This window comes from Dipodomys merriami, unplaced genomic scaffold (genome assembly GCF_024711535.1).
Source record: "Dipodomys merriami isolate MVZ:Mamm:240054 unplaced genomic scaffold, mDipMer1.0.p SCAF_8, whole genome shotgun sequence".
NCBI lineage: Eukaryota > Metazoa > Chordata > Mammalia > Rodentia > Heteromyidae > Dipodomys > Dipodomys merriami.
This window is the reverse complement of record NW_027206401.1, coordinates 53,108,837-53,124,749: the sequence shown is the minus strand read 5'-3', so window position 1 is coordinate 53,124,749 and position 15,913 is coordinate 53,108,837. Positions and strand designations below refer to the sequence as shown.

Below are 15,913 nucleotides of genomic sequence, written 5' to 3'. Positions count from 1 at the left end.
AATATCTCCATGAAGCCCTTTTGCCAGAAAGAGCTCTGTGAAGTTTACCTCATTCGTGTTTAAGTGTTTAAGTTAAACTTTAATAATCTACACATGAAAATGAATAGGCTACTTTTTATATCATGTGGGAAATCTCACATAAAGCCTCTGGACCCCAATCCTAGCTGAGAGTCTAGTAAAAGGGTTCACCCCTTACTTGGGGAAAATAGTCTATCTGAAAACTTGCACAAACAAAAGAAACAAAAAACAAACCACACATTAAATTCACTTGGTAGCATTTTCATCCTATCAATATGCTGAGCTGGAATAAAATTCACCTGTCATCTTTGGAGCTTCAGGCAGAAGCGTGGAGTGAGGATGATTGACCCTCTGTGGTAATATTGTTAGCAAGTCAGCAAAGACCTAGCACAGGGCAGCAGGTACTCACACTGGGTCCGGCACGGCCGAGTTCTCCGGGGAGGCCCGATGTCCCAGGAGGGCCCTATGGGCAAAGCAACAGGTGACTCCTAGCACTGGCAGAACTGAGAATCTGTGCCAGAGCTGGCTCCCAATGAAGCACTAACATAGAGCAGAAATCTCCTACATTTGTAAATATTTTCTTTAGCAGAAGAATAGGGGATGATTGTGAGCAGCTACCTAAGGTCACTTAGAAAACCCTATACACTTCACTGGTGGGAGTGGAAATAGCAAAGCCAGACCAGATTTAAGAAGTAGATCATTTTTTTTAACACATGGTATTTCCAGAACGATGATGTGATACGTACAGGGGGTCCAGGAATGCCACGGCCCTGAAAGAGTAAGATAAAATGTTCATGGCGAGTATATCAGACCCAAGTACAGATGCACACAGTTACATAAAACGTTCATGGCGAGCATATCAGACCCAAGTACGGATGCACACGGATGTGAGTCATGGAAAACCAGAGGGCCCTAACACTAAACATGCCATACTCATCCTAAGAAATGAAAAGGAGCAACTTGCCTTGCTCCTAAGCTATGCTAAAGACTTCATGCTTGCAAAGAGAATCAAAGTGAAGGAGGCTTTGGTGCTGATCATCAGAGGGTTTATGCCATTCTAGGCAGATCACAACCAGACCATTTAAATCTTTGTTAGTTTACAGTGTTTTATTGATTATATTATTAACTACACCTGAGACAATGTAGTTTTACAGGTTGTAATAAAGGAGGTTTAGAAATCTCCCTAAACATGCTATCGTCATAGAAAAACAAAAAAAAGATTTAAAAAATACATTTCTATTTGACAGGTGGAGCTATATTTCTAGACACAAAATCTAGAAATATTATTTAAAAAATCTAGTAGACATTAAAAAATAAAGTGCTGCAATCCTGAAGTTACCTACAATGAGATCCTAATTTGACTATGTTAAATATATTTTTTTTATTTATTTAGTGCCAGTACTGGGGCTTGAACTCAGGGACCAGATGCCATCCTTTAGCTTTTTCACTCAAGGCTGGCACTCTACCACCTGAGCCACAGCTCTACATTTGGCTTCTTGCTGATTAACTGAAGAGTCTCACAGACTTTTCTGCCTGAGATAGTTTTGAACCACAAACTCAGATCTAGGCCTCCTGAGTAGCTAGGATTCCAGGTGTGAGTGGCCAGCACCCAGCCTGTTTTTGTTTTGTTTTGTTATTTTTTGTTATCTTTAAGTAGTTGTACCAAGAGGTTTCAATTCCACATGTCAGTTTTTGAGTGCAATCATTGCACCTTGATCAATGTTACCCTGTCCACGTTCTCCACTCTCAATCTGCCCCAAGTTAAATTTGATTTTAAAGTTAGTCATTCTTCCCCCTCTCCTTTACATTTCCTAACCCTTATCAACACCAGGCTACCGGCAATCAGGGACTGAAGCCACATTCTGTTCATTTCCAAACACAGAGCTAGTCTGTTACCCACTCTGAGAATGTGAACCCTCGCTGGGTTTTCTACTTTCGAGTTCTAGTTTTAATTCCCCTTTGGGATTTCTTGTTATTCTTTCTCCTGCCCACATTGGCTACAATAGCATTTATTCACAGCTATTTGATATCATCTTCCTGCTAGCTTTCATTCCAGTCTTGCTTTCCTGCAATCTCCATAGTAAAGAATCACCCAGAATCCACACAGGGCCTGTGGTAGTGACACTGTTCTTTCTAGTTATTGAGACAACCAAAACAAGAAGTCACCCAAGCAGGAGTTCTTCATAGTATGCTAGGCTTCTCAAAGTATTCTTTGAAACATTCCTCATGTGTAAACATAGATCAGTTTGAGAAGCAAGTGTTATGACTGAATATAACAATTAATCATGTATTTCATTACTAGAGTTGGATGTTGGACAGATCTTTCTATAATGTTGATATCTGAATTAAACAGAATATTTTGCTGCTGGAAAACAGGCAGCCAGTGCAGAAACTCACAGGTGCAATGAAATAGTACACATTGGGGAAAAGGAGCAAAAACATACAGATGGATGACAAGAGCAAAAGAGAAATAAAGAGGAAAAGCAGAAAGGAAAAGTCCCACTGACATGCACAATGTAGGACTGGGTGGTGGTGGAAGACTAGCCTATGAATTAGAGCAGTGACAGTCTCTCACTGGTTGAAATTACACTCGTGATAAACCCACTTGTGAAGACTGCTGTGAAGCATGGTCTGACCATTCGTAGTTAGGCCTGCTGATTTTATGCAAGGAATGTTTTCTAGAAATGAGGTAGAGAGGATGTCGTTTACAGAGAAATACTACCAGCAAATAGAAATATGCACTTCATACCATACATTCAAATATCTCTAAGATTTTTCCACTCATAATAGGAACATTGACCACTTCCTTATGTTTTAAGTAGAACTCTGCATTAACTGTTGCTGACAGCATATGTCAGAATTTTACCTAAGAATAGGAGGCTTCCACTTTTGTGTGGTTTTGTAGCTACTTACAGGAAATCCTCGAGATCCAGGAATTCCAGGCTCTCCCTAAAAAATAAAGGGAGATTCGTTGCACTTGGCTTTCATAACACAAATATATCAACAGGCAAACTGCACAGATATTGAAACCATTAAAACTCTCTATCTTGGTATTTTTAGACCCAAAGTTTGCTGGAAAAAGTGTTTTATCTGACTTGTAGTAGTTTAGCTGACTTGTATTGTTTATTTTAAAATATTTTAGCTTATTTGAAAACACTACAGTAAGAGGATACTTCAGCATTTCATCCCAACTCACAATTAGACTGTGGCTCACTTACTTTTTGGCCTCTAGGTCCAACAGAGCCAGGAGATCCATCAGGTCCTGTTAGTCCCTGACAAAGCAAGATCTGATGTTAGAACCACCATCGCACTCGTAGACAGACTGCCAGGCAGAGCTTCATTTTGTTGGTTATCTACAGGATGGTTGCATTATGTATAATGCAAATATTTATAAAGTAATACTTCCCCATGCTCTTACTCAAAAGTAACATTTACCATGAGATCTGCATGCTACTTATTTTCTATTTAAAAATTATAACATATTCCTAAATTTCTGGTAACTGTCCTTTGTCAGGAGGTTCAATAATCCCATATTGCCTTCTGTGTCTGTTTGGAGACAAAGCAATTACATTGTCCTAATCCCTAATTCTATAATTATGATGTTCTAACCCCTAAATCTATTATTTATGGTCCATCAGTTTTGCATTTCTCTACATCAATTTTTCTGACGACTCCACAGAGTGGATCAAAGAAATCAGAAAAGTATTTTTAAATGATAGGTGCTGGAAATTTGCTGAAGACAAAAATTATTAAACCGCATGCAAAGGAAATTTCAACAAACTGTCTTTGATTTTGTCTTTTGCCTAACTACAGCTCTGAAATCTGGGCACAAGCCCGGACACAGGTGTTGAGCTCTGGGGAGGTGAAGGTCATCTCCACGTTTCCGCAAAGAGAACGCACAATGGGAGCACGCCTCACCCCTTGTGCAGGGCCCAAAAATCAGAACCCTCGGCCCTCTAACTCCACCTGCTTTCCCTCCAGCGCCCATCCCTGCCCATGTTCTGCATGCAAGTAGCTCATCTTCTTCCACGGTGACTGGGTTGACCAATAATGATAACGGGCAATAGCTACTCCAATAATGGCTGGACCACCCAGAGACCACCTCCAGCAATAAATCATCCGTAGGGTGTGGTGAGTTAAGCCTGTCACTGGAACTTCTTTGAATTAAGCTGAGGATGGACTGTGGTATTGGCAGCACAGTGGCACCAACCCCATGGGAAAGGTAGCCCCTCGGGACACGGTAGACTCCATGTCTGCATCCGGTCTAGCCAGCACACAGCACGCGCAAAACCAGACACTGAATAGAATGAGCATAGCTGGTCTTTGAGGTGTTCGAGAAGTCAGGGTGTCACTCTGTCCTTCCTCAGCACCTGTATTTTAGGCTCAGATCCTGACTGCTATGGGGCGGCTGTGCAGCTCTGGGCAGGATGTGTGACCCTGAGCTTGAGCGTTCCCATTCGCACATGAAACCTCAGCACTGTCCTCCATAACATTACCAAAGCACAAGCTTCACAATCAGCCAAATAACAGAAGACAAAGTGGAGGTTTAAGGTCTTTGAGTTCACCACTAAGGAAGCAATTTGGAATCTTGTCAGCTTGCTTGGTTTCCTTATAGCCAGACATAAACCCAAGAACCTATGGTCTAGTTTCTATTTCATTATTCTCAAAATGTCCATTCTTAATTACAGTTAAAAAAAAGTTTTAAATGTTAAATCAACCAAAGAGTAGAAGAAGAAAAGTGTAAGTTCCAGAAGTCCTGAGTTGTTTCAACCCAAAGGTTGCCGTCTATAAAACATACTAATAATTACAATGATAAAATAAAATCATTTATAAAAGATTAATAGACACTGAATTATCAATATCATTATTAATGTAAAAATCATTGTCATCACTGTCCTTCCTGTTTTCTCCAATTGTTCACCTATTAAGAACCTCAACTTTATCTGCATGAGGCAGACCTGAAGAGACTGAACAAAAAAAAATTACAGAATAGGTCTTATTTTGCTTATTTTCCTGAGTAAACCACTGTTCTATATTATTATTCAGTTTCCTTATGTGTGGGAAACAACATTAGACCAATAGCCTTTGCAGGTTATTTAAGTCTAAAGGAAATAATATTGTAAAAAGACTTACAAAAAAATCACTAAACCACTTCCAACAGTTAATTTCTCTCTTAGATGTATGGCTTGGCTGACACCCTAGGACCTGTCTGGATTTTCTCCTTTTATCTCCCTCCTCCCTCCTTTCTTTGCTTTTTCCTCCCTCCTCTGTACCCAGAGACTGTGTCACTGCCCTGCCCTGTTTCTCCCAGAGAACCAATCAATGTCAGACCACTGATCTGAGAAACCATACTCTTCACAACTTTTAATATTTGAAATGTGGTTTGCTTTGCCTTGTGGAGCTATAAATATAGACAAGGAAAAATATTTATCATTGCTTTTAAATTGTACTTTTATAAATTTAAAAGCACTTTTGTGTGTCCAAAATTTCTGTGGAAGTGAAGCAGTATAACGCAAAATCAGGGCCAGCCTTTTGATGTTCTGAGATGAGCAAGGCCAAGCATGTGTGAAGCAAGCTCTGAAGCAGCAAGCTAACCAGGCACTGTGAGCCTGAGGACCTGGCCCGCACAGCCCTGCCATCGAAGCACGCTCGAGGGTTCAGGAAGAATGTTCCAGACAGCCCCAACTACACAGAAAGACTCCTCATAAATTACATACACACACGCACACACAAACAGGAACTCACTAACTGGTGGACAGGTAAGTCTAACACTCTATCTGAAATTACACTGAATCTAAGCAGAAACCCTGGTTTGTGCTTCCACTCCTGAACAGTTTTTAAGGTGATCGGAACTTATATTCTCACCCGACACCAAAGTTGAAGTTTCAAAACAGAAGTAAAATAAATTCAACTGGCGTTAAGCTATTAGCTTTCTCGGTGACCTGTATTTATCAGACAATTTGATCATCCTCTGACAGCTTCAAGTAATTTCATTCCACAAAGCCTGACCGCACTCTCATTGATATTCTCAGTTGGTGTGGTCTGATTTGATTGAAGCCCCTGTAACCTCCGTCCACCCCCGACTCCACTCCACCACCCTGGGCAAGGCTAGGAGGAGCGGGGCATGCAGGTGAGCTGTGCAGGGCACACAGGTGAGCTGAACAAGGGGCTGGGCTCTGCGCAGGTGAGCTGGGCAGGGCGCACAGGTGAGCTGCACCCAGGTGAGCTAGGCGAGGGGTGGGGGCGCAGGTGCAGGCGCTCAGTCAGGTCAGTGTTTGCTGGGGTATTGTCAGCTGTGACTCGTCCACGCTCATAGCTGTCTCTGTCTGTCTGCCTGTGTCTGACTCTCTCTCTCTCTCTCTCTCTCTCTCTCTCTCTCTCTCTCTCTCTCTCTCTCTCTCTCTCTCTCTCTCTCTCTCTCTCTCTCTCTCTCTCTCTCTCTCTCTCTCACACACACACACACACACACACTCTGGCTAGGCGAGCTGCTCGTCAATACTCCTACTCACATCTGCCCCTGGCGTGCCAGGCTTGCCCGGTGCTCCTGGCTTCCCAGGTTCTCCAGCAGGACCCTGCACAAGGAGAGCAGGGACAGAAAACGAGGCACAGTTGAGACTGGTCCTGTGTGTCTGCAAACACATCTATGCGAAGGCGATGGGTCGCTGTGTGCCATCAACTCACCGGAAGGCCGGGGGGGCCCTTTGGCCCTCGGTCACCCTGGAGGCAGAAGGGGAAAAGCAAGGACATTTGTGAGTGTGACAGGCCAGACGTTTTGCTAACTCACCTTGCTACCTCACTTCAGAGACGAGACCAGGATTGGGTGTGGGGCAGAAGACGGAGGGACATGACCTTGGGATGGCAGGACAGGGGTGAGGGTCCGTCTTCCCCCTGCAAATCCACAGGCTACAGGATCCAACCATGAACCTTCCAGCCCCTTCCACCCCTATCCTAGTGGGGAGTTAGGAAGGGGACACCTGGCTCCCTCTAAAAGCCCATCCAACCCAAACAAGTGAAATAAGAGCAGGACAGCAGAGGACTGGGGCGCCCAGGGGAAACACACAGAACCTGGACAAGGAAACTTACATCCACGCCATCGATGCCAGGCACTCCAGGTGGCCCCGGGGGCCCAGGGGGGCCTTGCTCTCCGGGAGGACCTCTCTTGCAAAAACAAAACAAAACAGCACACAGAGTCAGCGAGGCCCCGAGCAGGGCCCAGGCCCCACGCTCTGGGCACCCTGGATGTTTGAAAGCCAGCCCAACACATGCACTTTCAGGGTCACAGGGGTTGGGCGCTGCCACATTCTGAATGGGGTGGGTCAGCACTGCCCGGGACACCCAGGAGGGTGGAGGAGGCCTCACCGGCCTTACCTCCTCAGGGCCCAGGGAGAAGAAGGAGGGGTGAGGAAGGGAGGGTCTGATGCCTGGTGTCCCCAGAAGGGAGTGGGCAGCACCAGCACCTTGATTTTAATTAGAAACTGCAGGGCAGAGATTTGGCAGGACTTGACAGGAGCTGAACGTAAATCTTTGGTCCTGTAGAATGGGGTCGGTGACTCTCCAGGCAAAGGCTGGAAGGGGTGGGGGCAGGGGCTCCTGGCCCAGGGCCAGCCTCTCTTCAGGTCTACCTGCCAGGGAGCCATGGGTGGGGGGAGGGAAGGGGGGTGCAGACTGCACCAGCTTCAGGCGCCTGGCCCCAGCCCAGGCAGGCCCTGCCTTTGAAGGCACCCGAGCCTGGCCTGGCGTCTGAAAAGCAGCCCTGCTTAGGGAATGAGCAGGGTTTTTTCTGCTTCTGAATTTGAGTGAACGGAGGGGGAAAGAAAAAGAAAGCTTCTTTCATGAGGAAAACTTTGTTTTTCTAAACTCCCAAGGCCAGGCCGATTACAATGGGATCTTTGTAAGGGAGCTGGAGTCCTCTCTGCTGGGTCTGCCCAACACCCTCACCTGCCCCCCACCCCTGCCCAGCCCCTGCCTGCCCCCCCACCCCTGCCTAGCCCCTGCCTGCCCCCCCACCCCTGCCTAGCCCCTGCCTGCCCACCCTCCTGCCCACTCCCCTGGCCTGCCCCCCACCCCTGCCCAACCCCCTGCCCAACCCCTACCTGCTCCCCACCCCACCCTCCTGCCACTCCTGTCTACCTGCCCGCCTGTCCCCACCCCTGCCTACCCCCTACCTGCCCCCCACCCCCTGCCTATTCCTCACCTCACCCACCCCCTGCCCACTCTCTGCCCACCCCCCTGCAGGGCCCCCACTCCTGCCACTCCCCTGCCTGCTCCCCACCCGACACCTCTGCCCACCCCTGGCTGCCTGCTCCCCACCCCCGCCCACCCCCCTGCCCAACCCCTACCTGCCCCTAACCCCTGCCCACCCCCACCCACTTCTGCCCACCTCTACCTGCTCCCCATCCCACCCACCTGCTCCCCACCTCACCCACCCCCTGCCCACCCCCTGCTACCTCTGCCCACCCAGCCCACCTGCCAGCCTGTCCCCCCACCCCTGCCTACTCCCCTGCCTGCTCCCCACTCCTGTCCTCCCCCCTGCCTACCCCCTCGCCCTTAGGGAAGCTGCTGGGATTCCAAAGGGATGGTTGGGATGGGGCTGCAGGGCTCAGGAAGAGAGGCACCGAACTCCAGCCCAACCGCACTGACCAGGGGCAGGTGAAGAGTCACCTCAGTGCCCGGGCCCGAAGGCCAGAAGAGGGCGAGGGCATGGCTGGTCCATGCCCCGGTGCTGCCTGCTCTCTGCAGAGGCATCTGTACACCTTCATCCTGCTCACCTTGTTCGTAGTCTGACTCGGACAGAGGGACCGGGAGACAGGGGTACAGAGGGATGGGGGAAAGAGCCACAGGGTGACAGATGGATGGGGGACAGAGGGACAGAGGACAGAGGGACAGAGGATAGAGGGACAGAGGAACAGGGGGATAAAGGGACAGAGGGATGGGGGATAGAGGGATGGGGGCAGAGGGACAGGGCAACAAGGTGACAGAGGGATGGGGGACAGAGTGACAGGGGGACAGAGGAACAGAGGACAGAGGGACAGAGGAACAGGGGACAAAGGGACAGAGGGACAGGGGACAGGGGGATGGGGGACAGAGGGACAGAGAGACAGGGGAACAGAGGGATGGGGACAGAGCGACAGGGGGACAGAGGACAAAGGGACAGAGGAACAGGGGGAAAAGGGGCAGAGGGACAGGGGGACAGAGAGATGGGGGACAGGGGGGACAGAGGAACAGGGACAGAGGGACAGGAGACAAAGGGGACAGGGGAATGGGGGACAGAGATGACAGGGGGACAGAGGTGACAGGGGGACAGCGGACAGTTGGACAGGACAAGGGGACACAAGGACAGGGGGAGAGGGGCACAGAAGAACGGGGGACAGGGGACAGAGGGACAGAAGGGACAGAGGGACAGGAGGATGGGGGAGAAGGACAGGGGGACAGAAGGACAGGGGGACAGGGGGACAGGAGGACAGGAGGACAGAGAAACAGAGGGGATGGGGGACAGAAGGACAGGGGGATGGGAGACAGAGGGACAGGGGGATAGAGAGACAGGGGGTGGGGGACAGGGGGATGGGGACAGAGGGACAGGGGGACAGGGGGACGAGACAGAGGGACAGGGAACAGGGGGACCCAACTTACTTGCGCCCCACACAGGCAGAGCGCGGACAGCAGCAGCCCCAGCGCCCCGCGCGCCCCCGCGGGCCGGGCCATGCCGCCCCCGCTGCCCGCCCGGACCCCTCCTGAACCCCCTGCCTGGCTCGGTCTGTGCAGGCTGGCCCGGGTCTGAGCGCCGGCTCGGGCGCCGGCTAAGAAGGACCTGGGATTGGAGGGGCGGGGGGGGGGGGGGGGGGCGGGGGACGGGGAAGGAGGGACGGCGCCTTAGCCCTTCCCCGCCCGGGCGGGCTCTCCACCCACCCCGACCCCGCTGAGAGACTGGGGGCGGGGATGGGGACCCCACCAAGCACCGACACAACCCGTGCTCCACCTGCCAGGGTGTGGATCCGAACCGAGCAAGGGCTTCGGAGAGCCCGGACGGGCAGGGGGAGGCGGGGAGTGGAGGGAAACGGAGGGGAGGGTGGGAAGCGGAGGGGAGCCGAGGGGAGGAGAACCGAGGGGAGGGGAGGGCAGGGGAGCGGAGGAAAAGGCGGGGTTGCAGAGGGGAGCGGAGAGGAGGGCAAGGGAGGGGAGGGGAGGGCAGGGGAGCGGAGGGGCAGGGCGGGGCGGGGCGGGGCGGGGCGGGGCGGGGCAGGGCGGGGCGGGGCAGGGCGGGGCCGGGCGGACTCTCCAACCCAGGCACTCACCGCGGTTCTGTCCTGCAGCTCGTGGCAGGTCTCCCTCTGGGGGCGCCGGGGGTCGCAGTGTATCAGCATCCACTGTAGCTCGAACTGGAAGAAGGGAGCGGTCTGTTAGGCCCCGTGAGAAGGCGGCGGCCACTGAAGACGTCTAGGGAGACATCAGGTGGGGCTCCCCCGACGGAAAACCGGGGCGAATAGACCGAGTTCCGCGGGCAATGCCATCAAAGTGAGGCTCCGCCCACCCAGCGGCTCCGCCCACCCCCGCGGCTCCGCCCACCCCGCGGCTCCGCCCACCCCGGGGCTCCGCCCACCCCGCGGCTCCGCCCCAGCCCCGCGGCTCCACCTGTGAACGAGCTTACTGGAGAGGCTGGGGTCTGGGCTGGCTGTTTGAAGCAGCCAGCTCTGATCTCCATTCAGAAAAAAGCCAGAAGGGAAGTGTGGCTCAACGGGCAGAGTGCCAGGCTTGAGCAGAAAAAGCCAAGGAAATGCACACAGGAGGCCCTAAGTCCCAACATTGGCACCAAAAATGTAATAAAGCAAGCAAGCAAGCAAGCATGTCTACCAAGCGGCCTGAAGGGGCTAAAGGGAAGAGGCATCCCAGCGGAGGAAAGAGTTAAAATGGTTGGGTTTTGCAGATTGTATTATTGCTAGACACACATTTTAAATGTGTCCTGATACCTTCTTCCAGTTTTAGCAGTGTGTGTGTGTGTGTGTGTGTGCGTGCGTGCGTGTGCAACAGGAAAGAAACAGAGCAAGGGAAGAATTGCTGAGTCTACATCTAAGTAAGAGCCTCATTGACAAGGAGAAAGAAGAAAAGGAAAAAACTTAGAGACATACACAAACATGAGGCGTTTGTTTTTAGCAGTGTGGGGTTTGAACTCAGGACTCTTCCCCTGAGGTGCACCCCTGCCTCAGTGGCCTCCCTTCGTGGAGAAGTTTTGTTGCCAAGACAATTCGCATCAGCCCCCCAGATCTTGGCCAGCACATCTACTGTCATCATGAAATGTCTGATTAGGAAATCCCATCTCCAATTGGAGCATGACTTCTCTCAACTAATAGTGATTTTCATTAATTTTTCTACTGCTACAGAATATCCACAGTTTAAGCTACAAGATGGATGACTGCAATTGAAGACAACAAAGGTGATGTCTTCCGTTCTACCAGTAAGGGCAGGACAGGTTTCTCTTCACCATGAGGCGAACAGGAGGCGGTGCCCTCACACTCCTCCATTGCCAGTCCTTCCTGCACAGTGCTGGCTGGCCTTGACTTTTCCTCTTGCTCCATTATTCTTTGGTTCTCCCAACCCCACCAAACCTTGGCTCAGTTTTTTTTGCTCAGGACTAGTGCTCTACTGCTTGAGTCACACCTCCAGCCTGTCACTTTGGTTAACTGGAGAGAGTTCTGAGGATCTGTGTGCTTTGAACAGCTAGGGTAGCTGAACCTACAGGCATGAGCCACTGGCGCCTGTCAAGAGACACTAATTTTAAGATAGAACTTATCTATAAATCCTCTGCTCCAGGCATCCATGGTGGGGATGGCTGAGTCAGGAGATTCAGATATGCTGCTCAAAAAGCTACACAGCTGCCGGGCATCAGTAGTTCATGCCTGTAATCCTAGCTACTCAGGAGGCTGAGATATGAGGATCACAGTTCAAAGCCAGCCCAAGCAGGAAAGTCCATGAGACTCTTATCACCAATAAACCACCAGAAAACCAGAAGTAGTGCTGGGGCTCAAGTAATAAAGCATTGGCCTTGAGCTGAAGAGCTGAGGGGCAGTACCCAGGCCCAGAGTTCAAGCTTCACGGCCAAAAACAAACAAAAAAAAACTGCACAGCTTCTTACAATAAGAAGAAGCTTTTAGAAGTAGTGCTGGGGCTCAAGTAATAAAGCATTAGCCTTGAGCTGAAGAGCTGAGGGGCAGTACCCAGGCCCAGAGTTCAAGCTTCACGGCCAAAAACAAACAAACAAAAAAAAACTACACAGCTTCTTACAATAAGAAGAAGCTTCCGCCAAGCTGGGAACCAGTGGCTCACACCTGTAATCCTAGCTACTCAAGAGCCTGAGATCTGAGGATCGCAGTTCAAAGCCAGCCCAAGCAGGAAAGTCCGTGAGACTCTTATCTCCAATAAACCACTAGAAAACCGGAAGGGGCTTCAGCCAAACACTTTCTATGAGAGTAATTTGGTTTACTTGAGGGGGATTTTATTTGAGATTTTGTTTTAAATTGCAGAGCAATTTATAAGGAAGATAAAAATAGAATGGAATAATGTTTTCCTTACTGGCTATTAACTATGTCATCTGACAAAGCTCACAGATGGGTAAAGTGAGATCAAGAGATTAACTCTCTGGCCACAGATCTCATAGTAGAGCTGTGCTTCCAAAATTTCTGACACTACAACTCAGAACATGTTTCTACAACCCTGCCTGATCTCCAAGAATACACAACGTCTCCACAGTGAGTCCTCCTTTCAAACTGGCAACCAAAGCATTTGGTGATTGAGTACTTTGATGAAAGATGAACAGAAAATAACTCCTAGCATCAGTGAATCAGGCCTGTAAATCCTACCTGTTTGGGAGGCTGAGACAGAGAGGGCCACAGTTTAAGCAGAAGAGTTCAAAAGCCCCTTTTCAATCCATAGTTGCATGTAAGAGCCTGGGCCTAGGGTCCCAGCAATGACAGGTATGCCAAAGACATACTTGAACAGGAAGCAGAAAAATTTTCCTAAAAGTAGTCAGCAAGAAACTGTGCTAGCTGCCGGGTTTCAGTGGCTCACGCCTGTCATCCTAGCTACTCAGGAGGCTGAGGTCTGAGAATTGCAGTTTGAAGCTAGCCCGGGCAGGAAAGGCCATGAGACTCCTATCTCCACCTAACCACCAGAAAACTAGAAGTGGGGTTTTAGCTCAATGTGATGGAGTGCCAGCCTTGAGCACAAAAGCTCTGGGACAGCACCCAGGCCCCCTGAGTTTAAGCCCCATGGCTGACCAAAAATATCTGCATTGGAAGCATGGCTCAACATCAAAACACCAGCCTAGCAAGCATCATTGGCCCAGAGTACAAAATCTAGTACAATAAAAATATGAAATATATATGAATATAGAACAAGAAATAGAAATTAACATGTGCAAGCTTGTTTGTACTGCCTGCTAGAAAACTTCAGAGCTAGACTGAAACACTTCTGCACGATTTCATATCTCCCCCTGTTTTCTATGCTTGTTGTAGAAATATATCCAGAAGCAAAATTACTAGTGTTACTAGTGTTCCTCTAAAAATTCAAGTATATAAAAGTATATAATTCAAGTATATAAAAGTAACACATAGCAAAGACAATTGTAGTTCTTTTTCCTCTTGTCTCAATGACTAGAATAGAATTTTGTCAGGATAGGTAGAGATGCTCAGGGGAAGGTGGCTCAGTGGTAGAGTGCTTGCCTAGTATGCATGAGGCCCTGGGTTCCATTCCTCAGCACCACATAAACAGAAAAATAAATAAACAAAAATAAAATAAAAGGAAAAATAACCATTAAAAAGAGAGAGACATATTTACTCTCAAGGTAAAAAAAAATCACTCAGTTTTATTCACCAAGTCCTTGACATCTCTCAGCAGGCATGCATTGTGTGTGGGTGAGCTCAGCGTTCTGAAAATGATTCAGACCGGAATTGCTCTGAGAAGCATTAGTTATACAGTTACACGGAAAACCATATCTTTTATTTAGATATAGTTTACTGAAGTTAATTTTGCAAAAGTGAAGTACTTCATCAAGCTGTTTTCTTCCAGAAATATGATCCTCTCTGTAAAAATTGGCACCCCTGTTTAAATATATAAAATGTCCCCTGTGGCACTAAATGAAGGGAAATGAGATGCAGTCAGGTAGACCTCCAGACCGAAGGCTCGGGAGCACACCTGGGCCCATAGACACCACTGGTGCGCTAATGACCCATTGCACAAGACCTTTTGGCATGCAATATGAATTCCAATTTACATGCTAATTATGTTGAAGGAAGGGTGTCAGAGTGCTTTGGTTAAAGTCCCTTTCCTTACACAGCTAAAATGCTAATCTTTACGCATTTCTCATTTTCATCCCTGGAGTCATTTTTTTTCCTTGAATACCACTGACAAAAAAATGTGACAAATAATTTAATTTGGCCAATGTTTCTGAAGTTGCAATACAAGCCAAGCACTAAAGGAACATTCCAGAAAACAGATACTTGCTTGCTGGGTGCTGATGCCTCACACTTGTAATCCTAGCTACTTAGGAGGCTAAGATCTGAGGATCATGGTTTAAAGCCATGCCAAGTAAGAAACACCATGGGACTCTTATCTCCAATTAACTACTGGAAGTGGAGCTGTGGCTCACGTAATAGTGAGCTAGCCTTGAGCAAAAAGGCTAGGGACAGTACCCCGGCCCTGAGTTCAAGCCCCAAGACTGGCACACACACACACACACACACACACACACACACACACACACACACACACACACACACACACACACACACACACACATCAGACACTCCCCTTCCACAATCAGTTCACAACTTTGTAAACAATTATAGGAAAAAGAAAATCTTTTATAAACTATTAAAAAAAGCATGATATATTCTAGCAAAATCCATCCTTCTCAACCGAAGATGTTTCTCCAATATCTGGAGGAAAACTGAGCAAGTAAGCATGAAAAACCTGATGCCTGTCCATATCTGAGCTTTCCTATAGGATACCAACACTTAATTCCTGAAGTAACAACCTGGGTAGTGCCCATCCGACAGCACACTTAAACAACTTTATCACCAACACTTTGTTTTTACATGACTAGTTCTGCATTGACTTGTACTCACTGGATTCGGCCTTAGGTACACTTGTACTCACTAGATTTGATCTACTATCACATGGACTTGTACTCACTGGATTTTGTCTACTATCACATAGATCTGCACTCACTGGATTTGTCTACCATCACATGGACCTGTACTCACTGGATATGTCTACCATCACATGGATCTGTACTCAGTGGATTTGGTCTAACATCACATGGATCTGTACTCACAGGATTTGATCTGTCTCATATGGATCTGTACTCACTGGATTTGATCTGTCATCACATGGACTTGTACTCACTAAATTTGGTCTGTCATCACATGGATCTGTAATCACTGGATTTTGTCTGCCATCTTATGGATCTGTACTCACTGGATTTGGTCTCTCATCACATGGATCTGAACTCACTGGATTTGGTCTGTCATCACATGGATCTGTACTCACTGGATTTGATCTATCATCACATGGATCTGGACTCACTGGATTTGTCTGCCATCACATGGATCTGTACTCACTGGATTTGTCTGCCATCATATGGATCTGTACTCACTGGATTTGGTCTGTCATTACATGGACCTGTGCTCACTGGATTTGTCTGCCATGACATGGATCTGTACTCACTGGATTTGTCTACCATGACATGGATCTGTACTCACTGGATTTGTCTGCCATGACATGGACCTGTGCTCACTAGATTTGTCTACCATGACATGGATCTCTACTCACTGGATTTGTCTGCCATGACATGGATCTGTACTCACTGGATTTGTCTGCCATCATATGGATCTGTACTCACTGG

At 48.5% G+C, this 15,913-nt stretch overlaps 1 protein-coding gene across 2 annotated transcripts in view; it reads right to left on the bottom strand.

Moving 5' to 3' along the window:
- The window catches only part of Col9a1 (collagen type IX alpha 1 chain), a 52,080-nt gene that overhangs the window by 30,429 nt on the left and 5,738 nt on the right, over positions 1–15,913 (bottom strand). Inside the window, exons 6-14 of one of the 2 annotated variants that reach the window (XM_070010116.1) lie at positions 10,325–10,394; positions 8,787–8,821; positions 7,102–7,176; positions 6,700–6,735; positions 6,528–6,590; positions 3,237–3,290; positions 2,932–2,967; positions 765–788; positions 428–481 (exon numbers count right to left, since the gene is read on the bottom strand). In XM_070010116.1, the coding sequence (XP_069866217.1) occupies positions 428–481; positions 765–788; positions 2,932–2,967; positions 3,237–3,290; positions 6,528–6,590; positions 6,700–6,735; positions 7,102–7,176; positions 8,787–8,821; positions 10,325–10,394 (447 nt within the window). Of the gene's footprint in view, positions 1–427; positions 482–764; positions 789–2,931; positions 2,968–3,236; positions 3,291–6,527; positions 6,591–6,699; positions 6,736–7,101; positions 7,177–8,786; positions 8,822–9,648; positions 9,745–10,324; positions 10,395–15,913 lie in introns of those variants that run through there. The other variant, XM_070010118.1, reaches the window with a different exon arrangement.